The sequence below is a fragment of the Aulonocara sp. 'chitande type north' Nkhata Bay genome, linkage group LG3, assembly GCF_057382095.1.
Source record: "Aulonocara sp. 'chitande type north' Nkhata Bay isolate Kocher_YH1m ecotype deep benthic linkage group LG3, A_spYH_male_GT1.1, whole genome shotgun sequence".
NCBI classification, from domain to species: domain Eukaryota; kingdom Metazoa; phylum Chordata; class Actinopteri; order Cichliformes; family Cichlidae; genus Aulonocara; species Aulonocara sp. 'chitande type north' Nkhata Bay.
In genome coordinates, this window is record NC_141346.1 from 75,959,318 (window position 1) to 75,979,432 (window position 20,115).

The 20,115-nt window shown below is 42.2% G+C and overlaps 1 protein-coding gene across 4 annotated transcripts in view; it reads right to left on the bottom strand.

The window, feature by feature from the left end:
• The window catches only part of LOC147337049 (protein NLRC3-like), a 646,813-nt gene that overhangs the window by 278,407 nt on the left and 348,291 nt on the right, over positions 1-20,115 (bottom strand). Inside the window, exons 6-9 of one of the 4 annotated variants that reach the window (XM_086287148.1) lie at positions 19,274-19,447; positions 18,833-19,000; positions 8,491-8,537; positions 7,587-8,342 (exon numbers count right to left, since the gene is read on the bottom strand). In XM_086287148.1, the coding sequence (XP_086143274.1) occupies positions 7,798-8,342; positions 8,491-8,537; positions 18,833-19,000; positions 19,274-19,447 (934 nt within the window). In that variant the 3' untranslated portion in view covers positions 7,587-7,797. Of the gene's footprint in view, positions 1-7,586; positions 8,343-8,490; positions 8,538-18,832; positions 19,001-19,273; positions 19,448-20,115 lie in introns of those variants that run through there. The other 3 variants (XM_086287141.1, XM_086287138.1, XM_086287137.1) reach the window with 3 other exon arrangements.

Below are 20,115 nucleotides of genomic sequence, written 5' to 3' on the forward strand. Positions count from 1 at the left end.
GAACCAAGGGAAAGGTTCACTCTACTCAATCTCAAAGAAAATATGCTGGTGTTTGTTGATGTTGATGGTACAATAAAAATATATAATATAATAAATAATAAAATATCATGTGATGATGAGATGTGTTGTTGGTGTTTGTATTTTCTGTAAATGTCTTTTTTAATGTAAATGCTTTGTTCCAGACGGACAGGGAATCAGTTGCTGTACGATGACATCATCTTGATGTTGACGAGGAGGGCGAGAAAAACTAGTTTTGTCCTGCAGATGGCGATCTTGCACCGTGTTCAGAGAGCCGACACTTTGATGGTGCTGCTCTACTCAGCTTACTTTAGCCTGGGTTGGACTCTATATGAGCAGCTTCCACTCTGGTTTCACTCTTAAACACACTTGTTTGATTTCACTTGTAAAAGTTGAAGAATAAATATTTTATTACAAAATTATTTGTTGATGCATTTTTTTAGGGTCAAATATCTTGTTTGATTTGAGGAATGAACTGTTAGGGTGGAAAAAGTGAATCAGGTTAAAATAGTGGTGCTTTATATCAGTGAAGATGTATAATGTAATTTAAAATGTTGATGATGGGTTGTAGTGGGCTTGTACTTACAAAACTGCCTCATTTTATTGGAACGATCCACAGTTGCATCCATTCACGGATGACATCTGACATCATTTGACATCTGGTCTGAACACGTTTGTACACAAGATGCCTCAGTTCTGGATGTTCCCACAGACTCCTCTGTGCACCTAAAGAAAAGGTCAAAGGTCAGCAGCACATGTAGTTGGGACAATTCTTCAGTCGCACAAACTACACAATGATTTTCCTCCAATGACGACTTTTCACTTGCAGAAATGGTCCTGTGTGATTTCCAGGCTGTGATATAAAAACTAGTTCCTAATGGCAGCGACTCACTCAGTAAACATGTGTTTCCTTCACCAACCTCACACACAGATCCAATAAGATCAGGAAGTGGGCAGTATAGTACAATATGTGTTATTCTGTGCTGCACTGCCCAAACTAAAGATCTGCTGAAGTGTTGGAAATGATCCAGATGTTTATTTTGGACGATACAGCAGAAGATCAGACATGAAAGTGGAGATAACACAGAAGACCTGCAGCAAAGGTCAGAGGTCAGACTGGGCCCCTGGATTCAACAATGAGCCAATGATCATCAAGCAGTGACTAAAGCAGAGCCCTGACGTTCTGACATTCATCACACAGTCAGAACAAATGTCTGCTGATGACTTCATCTCATGAAACGACTGATAGATGTCAGTTCATTGATCAGCTGAGCTGCTGATCTTCATCGTCACAGAAACATTCAGCTTGTTTCAATCAGTAAACAACTCCCACTACTCCCAGTTTGAACTGTTCCCACTCAAAATGCTGTGAGAACAATGATCATTGTAGAACTTCACAAACATCACGTGTTGTTTTCCACATGTAAGATCAGCAAACACACAGAAACTTCCTGTTGCCACACACGGCCTCTAAAATCTCTTCCACGCTTTCTGTCTGAAGTCCACTCTCTGTGTCGGATCCACAGGAAACAACAAGATCTTATTAACATGGTTTTCAATGTGTCTCCTTCCAAAAAGTCCAACCAATGAACAAATGTGTGTATTTGTGGAGGCCGAACAAAAGCATGACACATTTCTCTGTTTCTATAAACTGGAGTCAAACACAAACATGAAGAGTTTCACTGACAGACTCCAAAATGCCCCCACAGTGGATCAAAGGGAAATCCTACAGTGTGGCCAGAGACTCTTAATGGCTCCAACATCAACACATCCACAATGTTGGATCCAGTTCTGCCTCACAGAGTTACTAAGACACACCCTCTGCCAGCATCACAACAGCTCCACCTGCTTCACCTGCCTCCTCAGCATCTGTACACCTGAAGAGAAAAGAAAGGCTCCAACAGCTCAAATCTACAAAGGATTCATGAAGTTTCATCCAACAATAACATGTTTGCCTTCCACAGTGTGCTGTTAGACACCACTGTACCTCTGCCATTTCAAAAAGAGCAGCTTGGGAACATTTTGGCTCCAAACACTTTGTGTTTAAGTTCTTTGTTTTCTTTGTGAAGCCGACAACATCTGGAGCTTTGTGACTCATAGAAACATCATTTTGTTCTTTAGATGACAGCAGATTGGGACTGAATAATCAATCACTATCAAACCAATAAAGACAAACATGCTGATTTTACAGGAACTTTGTTGGAGAAGCTGCAAAGACATGAAACTGGTGGAGATCCCAAACCAGTTGATAGTGCTGGTTATTCCAAATAAAGCTGTTTCCCTTTGAGATGAAATGACTTTGTGTCCTGATATATAATAAAGATGTTGTTGTTTTTGAGCCCCTGTATTAAAAGTAGTTTAAAGTCAGCTTGAGTTTGATGTCTTTATGTCAAAGCTGCTCATGATGTTGAGCTGCTGATGGAATAAAAACAATATAAAAGCATGTAGTCCAGACTTAAATGTAGCCTGTTGTTAGCTGAGGTCCACACACAGTGTTTGACAGTGTAAAGTGTGTGAAAGGGCTGCTGGTGGAGCTCACTAGGATGAGCAGGTGACCACGAGGTGGAGAGCAGCTGGCCTGGCTTTGACCCGGGCCACGCCCCCTTTCTCTCTGCTTTGCTGTCACTTATCTTCACTGCTCTGTCCAATAAAGCTGAAAAAGGCCCCGAATCAAAGAAATCTGCTGCAGCCTCTGAAATGTCTTCTGTTTCCTTCCCGACGGCTTTTTCACCGTCAGCCCATCAGACAGTCCAGCAGCATTTATGATGATGTCATGATGTTGAAGAGGCTGCTACGGTGGCCTCCCATGACCCCCAGCCTCATCACAGCTGAGATGCAGACATTTGAAAACATTCAGCAGACAACTGAATAACAGTCCAACACAACAGTCTGTGTGCAGACACACACTGACCTTTCATATAGTCAAACACAGCTGGTTGAGTCATTTCTCTGTGAGTCTAAAGTGAATCTAGTATTTGAAAGTCCACTTCCTGTATTTGTTGTTGAAGACTTCTTCAGCTTCTTCTCAAGGACATCAGCTGCTTGTTTGGCAGCAGAGGCAGTTAAGAAGCTTCCTGAAAAACACTGAACAGTGAGTTCACTGTGGCATATGACAGATTCAGCTTTCTGTGTGCAAATGTGTCTGTGTCGACCTTTCAAATGCTGTTGAATCCAAAACATCAGCGGCTCCTCGGCTGCTCACTTCATGCACTTCTGTCTGTGTGACAGTCCAATGACATCACAGCTGTTTCCAGCCCCAGTGTCTCAGGACTGGACACCTTTAAACATGTCGAGGATCAAACAGCGTCCAGCTAAACACACATGAAACTATCAGAGCTGACAATCATTCCAATAACATCTAATGGTTCATGTATGTAGACACAGGACTACAAGGAAATGGCTCTCAGCATCTGGCTGTGGGAACACATGAGTCCCTGTTTGTGTTCAGATTGTGTGCATGTTTTAGACGTGTGTCACATGTAGAAACACAACAATCCCACAATGACACACAGATGTGTTTGACACAGCTGTGCAGCTGTAAGTTGTTTCTAATGATTCATTGAAGCTCTTCTAACATTCTGGAGACGATCAGTACATGAATCTGTTCAACACGACAACAATTTGACTTCAGTGTGAACGTTTGCATTAAATAACCTTCTTCATCCAGCTGACAGCATCTTCATCCTATGATGTGAACAGTTCCTCCTGTTGATGACAAACCTCTGACAGGATCTGCTTGAGGAGCTTTTTCATGTGCAGCTCTCTGAGCTCAGGGCTGAGCTGCTGTTTCATCTTTAAGAGCTGCTGCCTCCTCGCCGGACTTGTTCTCCTCTTCTTCTCCTAATGACACCATTTCTGCTTCATATTAAATTCAATAAAGATGCTGACATGTATCTGTAGCAACAACATCATTGAATCTAGAACAACTGGAGCCAAACCAGTGGCTCTGCTGGGATCACTGGTGAGCCAACACTTCCTTGTTGATGCAGATTTCAGGGCTTCCTTTTGCTCCTCCGTTATAACTGTTCTCTCTTCTCAACACATGATGACACAAAGGAATCAGCAGTGACAAAGATGATGCTGAAGAGAAGCACACACTTCACACATATAACAGAGCAGTGCAGTTACACACACCTCTGCTCGACATCAGGCCTCAAACAAAGACACAAAACACTAACTTGACTCTAAACAGAAGAAACGAGCAGCTGTTTCTGTTCTGTGCTTATTTATATTTGACACACATGCTTCTCTTTGTGCAAACACACATCGCACTATAAGGGTAACCTCGCACACAATGATTGGACAGCACAGTGATGATGCTGGGAGATCCTATACGCAGCAACACAGAAACACTGAGAACTTTAAACAATGATGGAAAGTGTTATAAATGACTTGTTGGCCTCTGATCTGTCACAAACAGCTGAAACGTGTCTCTCATGAGTCACATGAAGGTTTTTGACAGAAAGGACAAAAAGTAGCTGCAGTCAGTTTGTGTCATTTTTATATTTATTCATCTGGGAGAAAAATCTGAGGGACATTAAAATGTGTTTTCAACAGAGACAAGAACATGAATATAACAGAACAGGTAAATGAACATGTTTCAAGTAAACAGCTGGACTGATCAGGTCCAAACACAGAGTGATAAACTTGTCAAACAGCTGTCATATCTTTATATAGAAGCTCTTTATAAATGCTGCTCACTGCAGTCTGTTTACTAATAATGTCAAAGTGTTAGAAACACAGAAACATCAGAATGGTCTTTGTTCACAGAAACCTGTCTGGGATCCTTTGTTGTTCTTTTGATGCAGAGTTACATTATAAATATAAAGAGTTATTTCAGAGTCTCATCAGTTTTCCTGCATGTCTTTATTTAACACATCAGCAGGGCTGAAGCTCTCATGTTAAACACACACTGATCTATGGACACGTTCATGTGTTTCTAACAGAACCAGGCTGTTATCAGCCTGCACTAACATTATGTCACACACACTGAATGTAACAGTGACAGTTTACATCATCACACAATCAGCTGTGATTGTTTCACTGTCATCAAACGAGTCAACAGGAAGTAGAATCAATAGAAACCAATCATTTACTGACAGCATGTCTGATGGAAATAAGTGCAGATTATGTATGAAGTCTAACTGCACACAGTAACTGTGTTACAATAAGGACTTAACAGCGCCCTCTGCTGGAGTGTTTCAGTACTGCGTTAACTACAATACACCACCTCCTCCTCACACCACCTGCTACAGCTCTACTCTTCTATGACTACAGTCATCCACAGCACTGATGTGAGGTCACATGGTTCATATGTAAGGAGCACAGCTGACCTCAGGTCAGTTTAATGACTGTGAGCAGCAGCTGTGTTATTGTCACTGTGACAGGGAGACACTCTCAGACACAGCGCTCATGTCAGCTTGTTCTCATGCAGGAGGATCAGGAGCTCCATGTTTGTCTTTCTGTTTGAATCATGATGTGTTTGTGCCATCAGAGTCTGTCATGAGTACTCAGGGTTTCACAGCAGCTCTTCTGGATGCTGACGAGGACTCCAACCTCATGTTTCACCTCTCTGAGCTTCTGATGTCTGTGAACACTCGTGTTTCTTCTCTGGGCTCATCTGGACAAAAACACCTTTCTGTGTTTGGCTGCAGCCTCATTCTGACTGACAGGAAGTGTGTTATCCATGAGCTGCACTTCTGTGAGGAAGTTTCCTGCTGTGTTTCCTGTCTGTGGACAAACACGAGTGTTCCAGCTGAGGACTTGGTTCCTTCCACCTGTCCATACAGGACATCACGCTGTCTGCAGCTCTGTAAATGCAGCTCCAGGTCCTTCCACGTGCTGCTCTGTATTTGTGCAGTTTGTAGTGTGTCCTGGGAAACGTAGCACACATGGTGTTCTTCTGCTGTTTCCTCCTTTCACTGAGTGTGAAACACTGACGCTGTGCTGTTGTTCACAGAGGGGAGCTGATTCTAGCTGCAGCTGGACTCTGTCATCTAACTGAATGTGTTGGTGCTGATCACGGGGCTCTGAGGGGGGAGCAGCAGGAGGACTCTGGATGCTGACGTCAGTGTATCTGTGGAAGCTCCCACAGCGTGTCTGTCATTCAATATTGTGCTGTATATTGTATCTATGCAAAGATGAACAGACTGTGTGTTCACTGGTCTCTGTGCTGCAGCTCTGATGTCATCATCACTCCCTCCTCCACCCTCAGCAGTCCCAGCATGCTGCTGTGGTGCACCCCACCCTCACTCTACACCTGAGCCACAGACCACACCCTCCACCTCAATATACACCACAGTTTTCTCTGCTGTGGAAATGAGATCAGGAGGAAATCATCATTATTATTATTTAATAAACGCTCACATTAATGTGGGCTTATTTGTTTCATATTAGAAACATTAGTTGAGTGTTTTTAGTATAAAATGGTCAAAGTCCCTCTTTTTGCTCCTCCCCTCACCTGTGGATGGACGGTGCTGTTACCGTGGTGACAGCTTGGATGTGTTTCAGTCCTGCCTGGTTATCACTGCAGGAATCTTTCACATTTATTACAGGTAATAACTCTGATTTTTCTGTGTATTATGAACCAAATGTATCCTGATACACACAGAGATGGATGAGCAGAGGTTTTTTTTGCACTTTATGTAGTTACTATGGACTTAATGCATACATATTATTAAAATTAGGGCTATAACAGTTGTATTGATGTATAGCAACTTGAAATGCTCCCACAAATGGCTCCACAGCATGTAAAAATATAACAAAAGCTCTGGCGGACTTGGTTCTGTGGTCAGTCTTAAAGGGTGAAGTTAAACTCTGTAATCTTCACTGTGTCACAGAGTTCAGTGAGTCCCGTTATTCACAGTATCAATCAGATCATCAGAGAACAGCTGATCAGCAATCAGTGGTGCCAACAGCGCCTCCTGTGGTGAGAGGATGCAATAATGCAATGTAGCATTTTTCCACTCAACACTTGCAGTCATGGAAACTGTCTGTTGGATCTGTGTGACGTTGCTTTCTTGGTTAGAGTTCCTCACAAATGTCCAGATGATTCTTCTAATGAGGCGTCGACCATGTTTGCAGCTCTTTGGAAGAAAACGTCGCCCTTTGCCATCCTTACTTTTCTTTGACTTCTTCAAATGCAGCTGAACTCCAGCTGGTATTTTCTTGGACTTTGCAGCTGTTTCTGGTCATCAGTTCATTCCTGCAAACCTCTGAAGCTGAACAACAATGATGCTGCATTGCTGGCTGATCCCAAAAGGTTGATTCTGTTCATCTGGACGTTTTCAGAAACGTTTGCTCACTGATCAGGTGACTTCTTCAGTCTCAGCTGACTGCAGCTTTACAAGCTTACAAACAGCACATTTGCACAATGACTGAAAGCAGCAGCACCTGATATATATGATACTAATATAATACATATACATATATAATCCATACTAATGATGAAGGAACTGAGCTCACAGTCCATTGTTCATTCAGTGAACTACTCAGTTTATTTTGGGCCTCAGAAATGCTCACTCTGTTTGTACATCACTGTCAGCAATAGACTCATTCTGCTGTGTGGACAGGAACACATGTGACATCACTTCCTGTTTGTTTGTGACTGAAGAGGAAGAAGTTTACAAGGAATCATTTAGAAGAGTTTCAAACATCAACTGATTGAATCCATGAATCTGAAAACGTGTTTGTGAGTGAAAGAGACAGACATGTACAGACTGAACTATCTGTTCAACAGTCAGAGTGTTTCTGTAACAGGAGACACTCTTTACACTCCACTCAGCACAGGGACACTGAGGCACCAGGAGACCAGACATAAAACCCAGGATAAAGAGTTTGAGTGAATGTGGTGTTGAAGGTGTGGAGGTGGATCAGAGTGTCAGAGGAGACTCTGTAGAAGGACAGAGTGCCAGCAGGACAGTCCACATACACTGCTGCTCTGTTAGAGACAGAGGAGGAGGAGGAGGAGGAGGAGGAGGAGATGGATGTTAGTCTCTTATTGTGCCTGACAGAACGAGGACCATCATCAGAGCAGATCAGACTCCAGGACTGATCATTGTGTCCAAACACACAGTCATAACTGTCTCCTTTCCTTCTGATGCTTCTGTAACTCACTGATATATCAACGCTTCCTCTCCACTCGACCTCCCAGTAACAGCGACCAGTCAGACCATTTCTACACAGCAGCTGAGCCCAAACATTAAATCTGTCTGGATGATCAGGATATGACTGAACCTCCTCCACACATGTCACCTTCCTGTTGTTGTCAGACAGTTGGAGGTTTGTGTTCACTGTGTTTGTGTCGATTGTGAGTTGACAGGAATCTGATGGAGAGAACAAACACAATCCAGCTGCAGTTATTGATCCATCATCTGTTCATTGATTGACACTTTGATGATGACTCCTGACATGATGAAGATGGTTGAATGTGTGCTGCTTTGTTTTCATGAATCCCATTAAAAACACACTTACACTTCCTCAGACCTGGTCTCAACCATCGGACTCCAGCAGGCTCCACCCTGAAAGGAGGAGGGGGGTCAGAGCAGCACAGTCAGCATGCACACATGGACATTACATGGCTCTCACACACACACTGTTACACACTGAGCTCAAAGCTCGGCTCCACTGTTTTATTCAAAGAAATCTACATTTATTTATCAGCACATTTAAAAACAGCTTGAGCCAAAGTGCTGCACAGAGTAGAGAGAAAATAGGAAACATACACAGTAATGACTATAAAGACTGGTCAGGATTGAAAGCTACAGAGTACAAATGTGTTTCCAACCGGCTTTTAAAAATGTCCAGTGTTGGTGACGACCTGATGTGAAGGGCGACTGTTCCAGAGTTTGGCTGCAGCCATCGATAAAGCTCACCTCTGTTTTTACGTCTAGTTCTGGTCAGAAGCTGCTTATCTGCAGACCTGAGGGCTCCACTTGGATTCTTTTGTTAAAGAGAGATAAGATGGAGCCAATCCATTCACAGATTTAAAGACAACCAGATCTGGAAGTGGATTCTACCACGTACTGGTAACCAGTGGAAAAAGCTGCTGATGGGTCGTCTAGCACAGACCCACCGCTGGAACCAGACAATTGATGAGGGAGAGAACTGTGACAGCGCCGTTCCTTCACTTGACCTCAGTCGCTCTCGTCTGCTCCCTCGTAACACTGCTCTTTATTGAGCTTACATGAATATGCACAAGTTCATTATGACGTCTTACACAGGTATGAACAAAGAGTACCAGTCTGTGCATAGTGTGTGTGTGTGTGTGTGTGTGTGTGTGTGTGTGTGTGTGTGTCTGTGTGTGTCTGTGTGTGTCTGTGTGTGTCTGTGTCTGTGTGTGTCTGTGTGTGTGTGTCTGTGTGTGTCTGTGTGTGTGTGTGTGTGTCTGTGTCCGTGTGTGTGTGTGTGTGTGTGTGTGTGTGTGTGTCTGTGTCTGTGTGTGTGTGTCTGTGTCCGTGTGTGTGTGTCTGTGTGTGTGTGTGTGTGTTCCAGATGTGACCCTGTGACCCCAAAGCTGGTGCTAAGAGTCCAGCGGTCCCCCTAACAAAGGGCTCTTATACTTCACCAGACACAGAGTAGGTGTCCTCCTACACCAGGGGTCTCAAACTCGCAGCCCGCGGGCCAATTGCGGCCCGCAGGACGATAGTTTTTGGCCCCACCTTAATATGAAAATGTAATGTTAGTTTGATAATGTATGACACTTTACAGTGTTGTGGGCGGAGCTGAATTAACCCACCAATCAGGGTGGGATATGGATCTCAGGGGACACCAGCCGGGCTTGATGCAAGCAGGGAAACATTTCTCAATGAGTCAAAGTTCCAGCAGCGTTGCCCTGGAGTGTTTCTTTCTTTCCTGTGCCTGGCTGGCTTCCTCCTTTCTATTGGGCAAACGCCGACATTCGCCCCAGCGCGCTGCGTTCACAACACTTCAAAAAAAGTTGTTTTTTTAAGTTGCTGCCCAGCGGGACATTATACGTATATAGATTTATACACACGTCAGTGGGATTTAAAGTTATTTTTCCACAGAGAGAGATCTCATATTAACTCTCACAGTGATGCGTAGGCGGCGGGATAAAAGAAAAGTCATGAACTCAATGCAGCCCAATTTAGTCTGCAGTCACATAGCGACACCTGTTCATCGGCAACAACAGTCCCCGGTAACCCGGACTAATTATAGGGTCGCACCGTAATTTGTGGCTCGATGTTTTTATTTGCATCACTGCGTTTGCATTGCAGCAAACATGAACATTACATATATTTCAATATAATGTAAAAGCAGTCAAAACAACTAACATCAGAAACAGCTGATGTTATTTGTTATATGTCACGGTGTCATTTCCGCTTCTTTCTCCTGTAACAACAGCCCGGCGCCGTGAGCAGTCGCCTTTTTTGCGCTCGCTATCCCTGCACTTTCTACCATCTGCAAACGCCACGGTGTTCGTGTCGTCATGAAAGACATGAACATCGAGCGTAAAAACAAAGGAGACTGCTACCGGCTTTTTATCTGCCGATCGCCGTGCTACGGTTGCAAGAAAAAGAAGCAGAAATGACGTTCTCTACGCGTTGAGACGTTCCCCGTCCGTCGGCTAAACGCTTGATTGAAACTTCAATGCGACAGTGACACCAAGTAGAATTATAAATGTCACATAGCCCCAAACATGTCTTTTTCAAAGCCTGCGGTGAAGAGAAAGGTTGGTGATGAGCACCGACAATTTCAGGAAAAGTGGGAAATGCAATATTTCTTTGTTGAGCACAGGGGCACCCCGACCTGTCTTATTTGCACAGAGAAAGTTGCGCTGCACAAGGAATACAATTTGAAACGTCATTACACAACTAGACATGCTGAGCTGGATGCAAAATACCAGGGAGACGAGAGAGCGAACCGGGTTGCCAGTCTTAAAACAGATCTACTGAGGCAGCAAGATTTCTCCAAGAAAGCAACCAAAGAGAATAATGCAGCAGTCGGAGCCACGTGGTTAGTGAGATGATTGCTAAAGCAGGGAAGCCATTCACAGAAGGTGCATTTGTCTAAAAGTGCATATTGCAGGCTGCAAATATAGTCTGTCCGGGAAAGAAAGGTCAGTTTAGCAACATCAGCCTTTCTGCCAACACCGCAGCAGATCGCATTTCTGACCTGTCAAGTGACATTTATGACCAACTGTGTGAGAAAGCCAAATGTTTCAGTGTATACTCAGTCGCTCTTGATGAGACCACAGACATCACCGACACTGCCCAGCTCCCAATGTATGTCCGTGGTGTTGATGACAGTTTTGAAGTGATGGAGGAGCTGCTCACAGTAATTCCAATGCATGGCCAGACCACCGCTCAGCAGATATTTACAAGCTGTGTGATGCCATTGAGAATGTTGGTTTGCCATGGAAGAGGTTTGTTGGAATAACAACAGATGGAGCGCCATCAATGACAGGGAGGAAACATGGACTGGTGGCACAAAACAAACTGGAAGAGGAAGGCGTGGAGGAGGCCATTGCTCTGCACTGCATCATCTATCAGCAGGTCCTTTGCAGCAAATGCCTGAAGTTTGACAATGTGATGTCTATTGTTGTGAAATGCATCAACCAAATCAGATCCAGGGGCTTAAAGCACCGAAGGTTCTGTGCTTTTCTAGAGGAAATGGAGTCAGAATATGGGGATGTGCTCGACTTCACTGAGGTACGTTGGCTCAGCAGGGGAAATGTATTAAAGAGACTTTTTGAGTTGAGAGCAGAAGTGAAGCCTTCATGGAGAAGGATGGAGTTAGTGTTCCTGTGCTAACTGATCCCAAATGGCTCATGGACTCAGCTTTTCTTGTTGATATGACACATGAGCTTAATGTACTGAACAAGACGTTACAAGGCCAGGGGCAACTTGTCAGTGCTGCCTATGACAACGTGAGAGCATTCTCCACAAAACTGGCGCTCTGGAAAGCTCAGCTCTCTCAGACAAACCTTTGCCATTTCCCAGCATGCAAGGCACTCGTGGATGCAGGCACACCATTCAGTGCTGACGAGTATGTTGATGTCATTTTGAGGCTACAGGAGGAATTTGATCACAGATTTGCTGACTTCAAGACACACAGAGCCACCTTTCACATTTTTGCGGACCCCTTCTCCTTTGATGTGCAAGATGCCCCTTCTGTGCTTCAAATGGAGCTCATTGAGCTGCAGTGCAACTCTGAACTCAAAGCAAAGTTCAGGGAGGTGAGTGGAAAAGCAGACAAGCTTGGACAATTTTTGAGAGAATTGAGCCCTAGTTTCCCTCGGCTTTCCCGAATGTTCAAGCGGACCATGTGCCTTTTTGGTAGCACATACTTGTGCCAAAAGCTCTTCTCCACTTTGAACTTCAATAAGTCCAAGTACAGGTCCAGACTTACGGATGATCATCTTCAAGACATACTGAGGGTCGCAACTGCTTCCTCCCTCAGGCCAAATCTGGCTCGGCTATGCGAGAGGAAACGCTGCCAGGTCTCTAGCAGCAAGGAGTAGGCAAGAGAAGCCATGTTCAGAAGAACAGTTCATTTTCTACAGTGTTCCATTCATGTTCAGAAGAAGGTTATAGAACTGTTAATACAGACATTTCAATCTAAATACAGCAGATATAGAAGACTGAAAAAAACACACAAGTTCACTGACTAAAAATATCTTATTATTATTTTATTTATGTATTACAGATTGATTTATTTTCTTATTAATTCTTAATTTGTTTATTTATTTTTCATATTTTGTATTAAAAAATAAAAATAAAGAGATTTGAGAAGATTGGAATTTTTTAACCATGCCTTTCTTGTAGAAAACCTAATGCGGCCCAGCCTCACCCAGACTCTGCCTGCAGCGGCCCCCAGCTAAATTGAGTTTGAGACCCCTGTCCTACACCATAAATCAGTAAGAGAGGGTACGACCTCTCTCATGGCCCCAAGTGGTGTGTGCATGCCAGAGCACTCTGGAAGGCACACAGAGTCTTTACAGACTACTAAGGATCAAACCTCTATCATTATGCAATCGATTATACAACTCTAAGCATATATGAGTAAATATTTCTAAGCATAAATGACAATCAACAATATAAACCTTACAGCTGGTTTTAATAACAGAATTTATTTGTTTCTCAAACGAGAAAGAGCTATCGAGAAACACTCCTAAATCTTTAGTTCTGAACTTTTCCAGTGGGCCAAGGTCAACATTATCTGCTAATGCTAAATAGGCTGCCGTTATTAACTAATGCTAATTTAATGTGAATTAGCATTATGCACTAATGCTAACACTTTTTAACAATGTGAGTAGCTAATGCTAACACTATTTCCCTTAACTTTATAACATTGTGAACGGCTAATGCTAACACTCTTTTCCCTAGCATTACAACATCTGAGCTGCTAATGCTAAGTAGGCCGCCATTAGCACCTACGTCTATCCATCCATCCATCCATCCATTCGCTTCCGCTTATCCTTTTCAGGGTCGCGGGGGGCGCTGGAGCCTATCCCAGCTGTCATAGGGCGAAAGGCGGGGTACACCCTGGACAGGTCGCCAGTCTGTCGCAGGGCTAACACATAGGGACAGACAACCATTCACACTCACATTCACTCGCACATTCACACCTAGTGGCAATTTGGATTATCCAATTAACCTATCCCCACAAGCTGCATGTCTTTGGACGGTGGGAGGAAGCCGGAGTACCCGGAGGGAATCCACGCAAACACGGGGAGAACATGCAAACTCCACACAGAAAGACCCCGGCCTGATGGTGGAATTGAACTCAGGACCTTCTTGCTGTGCGGCAACAGTGCTAACCATCGTGCCACCGTGCTGCCCACCTACGTCTAATTTAAGGCAAATACGCATTAGAACCTAATGCTCATATCGTTTTCCTTTGCTTTATAGCAATGTGAGCAGCTACTGCTAAATAGCATTAGCTAATAACAGCAGTCTAATTTAATGCAAGTTAGCATCATTTCCATTATAACGATGTGAGGAGTTAATGCTAAGTATGCTGCCATTAGTGGCTAATTCTAATTAGGGGTGAATAATTATTACAAGCTAATGCTAATATCGTTTTCTCTTCCCTTTTAACAATGTGAGCAGCTAGTGCTAGGTAGGCTGAAGCTAGCCGCTAATGCTAAAGCTAAAGATAATTTGATGTGAATTAGCATTACATTAGTGAGGAGTTAATGCTAAGTAGACTGCCATTAGCAGGTAATGCTAATTTAAGGTTAATAGGAATTGGCATGCTAATACCATATTTTCTTGCTTTAACACTTTAAAACTGGTCAGAGTGGGCACACTCCGTTTTGCGCAACTATTTTTAAATCCCGGTAGCACTGTAATCACGTGAGCTAGCGCAATAATTTTTTTTGCATATGAAACCTGAGGAGTTGTATTTACATCTTATGCCATCAGCTTGTCCTAGGTTACAGTTTCCTTCCACATATGCTTAGGACTCATATTGCTCTGCTGGAAATAGTTTATTTTGATGCATATGCTGTTATTTTGCAAATTTGCAGTATAATATTTATTTTTGTTTTTCCTGCAGTATATAAAAATTGGTGTATTTCAAAAATAAAACTATGAAGGCACTCAAAATAAATTTCCTGAGGTGGTAAACTATTTTGTGCAACTTTTTTGTATTTACAGTTTTGAGGGATAAGCCTCTTAAATTTCTCTAACTAGAAATATATGTTAAAAAAACAAAAACGATTTTCAATTTTTTTGTAGTTTATTGCACTTTTTTGCAATTTATGTAATTACTATGCACTTAATACATACATATTATTAAAATTTAGGCTGTAATGGTTGTATTGATGTATAGCAACTTGAAATGCTCCCAAAAATGGCTCTACAGCATGTAAAAATATAATATAAGCTCTGGCGGACTTGGTTCTATGGTAGGTCTTAAAGGGTTAAATCAATATGAGTAGCTAATCCGATTGCTCAGTCTGACGTCAGGTGAAGTCATTTTTATGCATTTAAGAGCTGTGTTGAATTCAACATTACAAACTGAACATTAGAACTATCCTCTTCTCCAGGATTTTCCTGATTTAACATTTCAATATGACATTTCCAGCGCTTTGTTTTCTCTGCTCACAGACAAAACAGATACACGCATGTATATACAGCCCACGTCCAGCTCTGCATGCACTCCTGCTCCATTTCTATAGAGAATAAACAACGTAACACAATCATTCTCCATTGTTTTCAACTCAACCAGCTGCATTTAATGAAGGAGTTTGAATTTACTTTACAACAGCTGCTGTTGTTTCCTGTCTGCATTCATGTTCTTAACTGTACTCCACACATTCTGAACTGGTGTACCGTAATTGTCGGGCTATAAGCCGCTACTTTTTGCACAAGCTTTGAGCCCTGGGGCTTTTAGTCAGGTGCGGCTTTTCTATGGATTGTCCATGAGCGGATTTGTTTTGTTTGTTCCGCTGTTGTACGGCACTACGTTGCCTGGCGGAAGGATCGGGGTTCAAGAGTGGTATGTTGGTCACATGTCCATCCGTCAGGCAACGTAGTGCAGTACGAGGTAGCGCGAAAAAAAAACTTCAAAGTAGCGCTACCCGTTCAGCTGGAGGCCTGGATGATGAGCGGCGATAAACTTGCAAAAAGCAAGTTATGCCCAACTCCACCATTGGATTCTGACAGCGTGGAAAAGTGTGAAAACATCCACGATCACCAACAGATTTCGAAGGGCTGAATGCTGCATGATGGAGAGGAGGACACTAGTGATGGGTCGTTCGCGAACGAAATGGCTCTTAGAGCCGGCTCTTTGACGTGAACGACGCGAGCCGGCTCCTTATCGCGAGCCGTCACGTGGGTTTTTTTTTTTTTTTTTTTTTTCTTTCTCTCAGCCTCTCTCTCGCACTTTTTTTCCGCTTCACTCTGCACGCGAGCTTGTGCTTTACGCTGGGCAGAGGGGGGAGGGGCGGTAGTTACACTCAGTAGCACAGGAACAGAGCCAGAGAGAGAGAAAGAGAGGCAGGGACAACAACATTAGAAAGGTATAGTAATCATCCACAACTATTTTCGGTTGCAGATGATAAAGGATTGAGAAAGTTTATTCATGCAGGCCCATATGACAGAGAATATGCATGTTCTTTTAGTTTTCATATTATTTCATATTATTATATTATTATGTGAAAGGAAAAAGCTGAAAATTTAAATAGTTAAAACTTGAAATGTGAATAGTTGATTTTTGTATTATATGATTTATTTATTACATTTTATGTGGAGTGAATAAATAAAAGTATATTTACGGTGGCCCCTAGAGACAAAGCACATACAAACTTCAAATCACGTACGAACTCTGAAGCATGTACAAACTCCAAAACACGTAAAAACTCCAAAACATGTAAAAACACGTACAAACTCCGAAGCACATAAAAACTCAAAACACGTACAAAAGACAACAGAAGTGCTCCAGGATGCTGGGCGCAGTGTTGAGCCTTTGTTATCTTGTGGCTACACAAGCCAGCAAGTACCAACGACCGGATTTGGTGTGTGGTAGTAACAGGTAAATGAACTTTTTTTAAAAATTATTTGAATATATATATGAGTGCCTGTGTATAAATACACAAACAATACACACATGCTTTCAATTGTGTAATTTAAGTGATCTAGTAGCTCTGCTTTGGAAGTTCAGTTCATGCTAGAAATGTGTTTTGGAGTTTGTACGTATTTTGTCTCTAGGGGCCACCGCATATATTTATATATAAACATATATAAATAAAACCACTTGTTTTTACGTTAGTAATTCCTTTTGTGCATAATTTTATATTATTGTTAATAATAAATTAATTAAAGCAACAAAACAACCTGAAGAGCCGGTTCGGAGCCGAAAGAGCCGGCTCTTTTTAGTGAGCCGAACCGAAAGAGCCGGATCTCTAAAAAGAGCCGGAAATCCCATCACTAGAGGACACCGCCACGGCCCTTCTGAGGGTGTTCGACTCTGACACTGACAACGAGGATTTCTTTGGTTTTGAAAGTGACAACGAAAGAAAGAAGCTGAGAGTGGATGACGAAGCCACCCTGAGCCTGTTTGTTTCCGACACTGGAGAAGAGGACTTTGGTGGTTTTAGTGCGCAGGAAGAAGAGAAAGATGGTGGTGAATGACTGACTTTTCTTCTTGTTAAAGCCGTGTCACTGCACCTGAGCCTAAAAGGTAGTCCGAATCAATTGTTCTGGTGTGCTGTAGGTTATTGTTATGTACTACATTTGTTACTCATTTATGAAGCACAGTACATGTTTTGTACTTGTAATTACCGCTACTTGTACATATACCTAAAAAGTTATGCAAATATGTACCCATAACTTGTTTTTCAAAATATTAATAAAAGGGGTGTGTCTCCAAACAGCCATCTCTTTCCTGACAATTCGCTTTGTGCATATTCTCTTACATATGATAAGTCAACATTGAAACACCTGCGGCTTTTAGTCAGGTGCGGCTAATGTATGTACAAAACAGGATTTTCCCCTGATTTTAGCTTGTGCGGCTAATATTCAGGTGCGCTCTGTAGTCCGGGAAATACGGTAGTTCTTCCTAAAGTACTGCAGTATTCCTGCCAGTACATCCTTTTAGTTTTCCTAACTGTTTCCTCTGATGCTCGTTGCTATTCTTTCCTCAATGCAAATTCATGCTAAGCTCCTTCATATCCATCCCTGTTTCTAAACCTGTAATAATTGCTTTAATGTGTCTTTGGCCTAATTATGAGTCTGTCCATATGTTTGTAGTTCCCCACTTGCTTTGGTTTCTTAGCTCTGATTCTCTCAAATTTATCCTTGAAATCATTTACTGGCATCTCTCCCTCTCACTCCCACTATCCCCAGAACACCAGAGTATTCATCTCCTGGTTTATCCTATGGCCTCTTTGCATTTTCTCCAATCATCCCTGTTTCTAGAGTCTCACCCCATCTGCAGGCAGTCCAAGAGAAACTGCCTCTGCCATTTTCTTCTTCTTAATCTTTGATTTTTCTCTTCACTTTCTCCATTGGGTCTTCTTAGACGCACTTTCCAGAAAGCAGCAACATTTTTTGTGCCCCATTTTTCAAATTGTGCATCTTACTTCAGCTTAATGTGTTTCCTGTTTTGTTTTTACACAGGTCATGTAAAAGAAATCCTACCAGAGACTCGACAAAGCTGAACTGAAAGACAACACAGGCAATAAATCAGAGCAGCACAGAACTTAAGCTCATGGTCCATAGAAGCTGGGCTCTACAGGTGTACCAGGACAAGCTTAGTGTAAGTCCCTCGAAAAAGTTTCACTTGTGCTGTTTCGGTGTAAATTACTGGTTTGTTTGAACAATTTCATCAGCTGAACCATAAATACTCCAAAACAATTTCTTTGTGACTCAGTGTGATTTTTCATTTTGTAATATTAGCATGTCAAACTCTACATTCTCTACACAGATGAGAAACGAAGTGTATTTAATAATAAAAGTTATCTCTCAGAGACAAAGTTAGTGTCTCATTCAGGTCTGTATCTGAGTAGCCTCAGACACATGCAGTGCTCATATTTTCTGTTTTGTGTGTCACTCAGACCTCTTCCTGACAGGGGCTGCAATTTCATTTAAAGTCCCATTCACTGATACAGGCTGCTGGAGCTCCAACCAGGAGGGTACACACATGATCCAGGGAAAAAAATTATATATGGTCTCTTAGATAAATATTAAGAGGTCCTGTGTTTTACTAAAAAATCAAAGTAGTAAAACACAGGACCTTTGGGTTAGATATAAGGTGATTTGACAAATCATGTCTGTTGTAAATGAGTAAGCCATTTATCGACCTGACTCAGGTTTTAAATCATCATCAGAAAAGACTGAATCCTGACCTGAGAATTGTACACTTTGGACTCTCCACTGCAGAAAATAGAAGCTTCAGTCCTGAATCCTGCAGGTTGTTGTTACCCAGATCCAGCTCTGTCAGACGGGAGGACTGGGAGCTCAGGACTGAGGACAGAGCTTCACAGCTTCTGTCTGACAGGTTACAGCCACTCAGTCTGAAGAAAGGATGACAAGAAGACATGAAACACTTGTGTTAAAGTATATTCATGGTGCCATGAGGAGCTACTACATTTACAATATTTCAACACTGTTTCAGGACATGCTGGAATCCTTATTGCCTCATGTTACAAAAGACAAATGTGGCAGTTTACTGTGACTTGCATGGATTCATTAAAAAAACAAAACATAAACACTGTTAATTTTTTCCAAATGAAATTGATTAAATGATGTTAATTGATGAAAAAAAAATCGATATTGCTTGATCTGACCTCAGCGTTTCCAGTTTGCAGTATTGACTCTTCATCCCAGCAGACAGAAGCTTCACTCCTGAATCCTGCAGGTTGTTGTTACCCAGGTCCAGCTCTGTCAGACGGGAGGACTGGGAGCTCAGGACTGAGGACAGAGCTTCACAGCTTCTGTCTGACAGGTTACAGCCACTCAGTCTGAAATCAAGGTGGAAGGGAGACAAGATCAACCAAACAAATCAGAGCTTTATTGCTTTTTTATTGTTTTTAAGCAGAAATCAGTGAGGTGCTGCTAGATTCTGTTCTTTTGGTTTATTACCCAACAACACACACATACACTAATATTTGTGACTTTTGTAATAGTAGCATTTACAATGCAAAGCAACAGCGATCACAGATTGAAGGGGCCTGAATAAAACTACAATGCAGTGATTTTTAAGATGACCTGTTCTTCCAATTTCCAACAACAGATTTCTCCAACCTTACAGTTAAAAATAATTCTTTATCTCATACTGAATCTTGGTGCACCTCCCCCAGTTTATTAAAATGAAGAGGTGCTGAAGTTGCTGTAAGTGATGTGTGATGCCACTGATTTCCTTTCTGATCCAATACAAAGTAAAATTCAGGCTGGTATCTGCGATACTGATGAAAACTATTCCTTCAGAATCAATACAAGACATCATAAGAAAATATGATGTTTTATATAACATAAAAAGCCTGAATTTTAAAATATTCAGTTAATAATCAAAAACAGATGTGACTGAAAATAATAAAACTGAGAAACATTTTATGGCCATTCGATCCTTTTACAACCATTGCAAGAGCTTGGTTGGCATAGCCGGCAATACATTGGATAGTAATAAGTC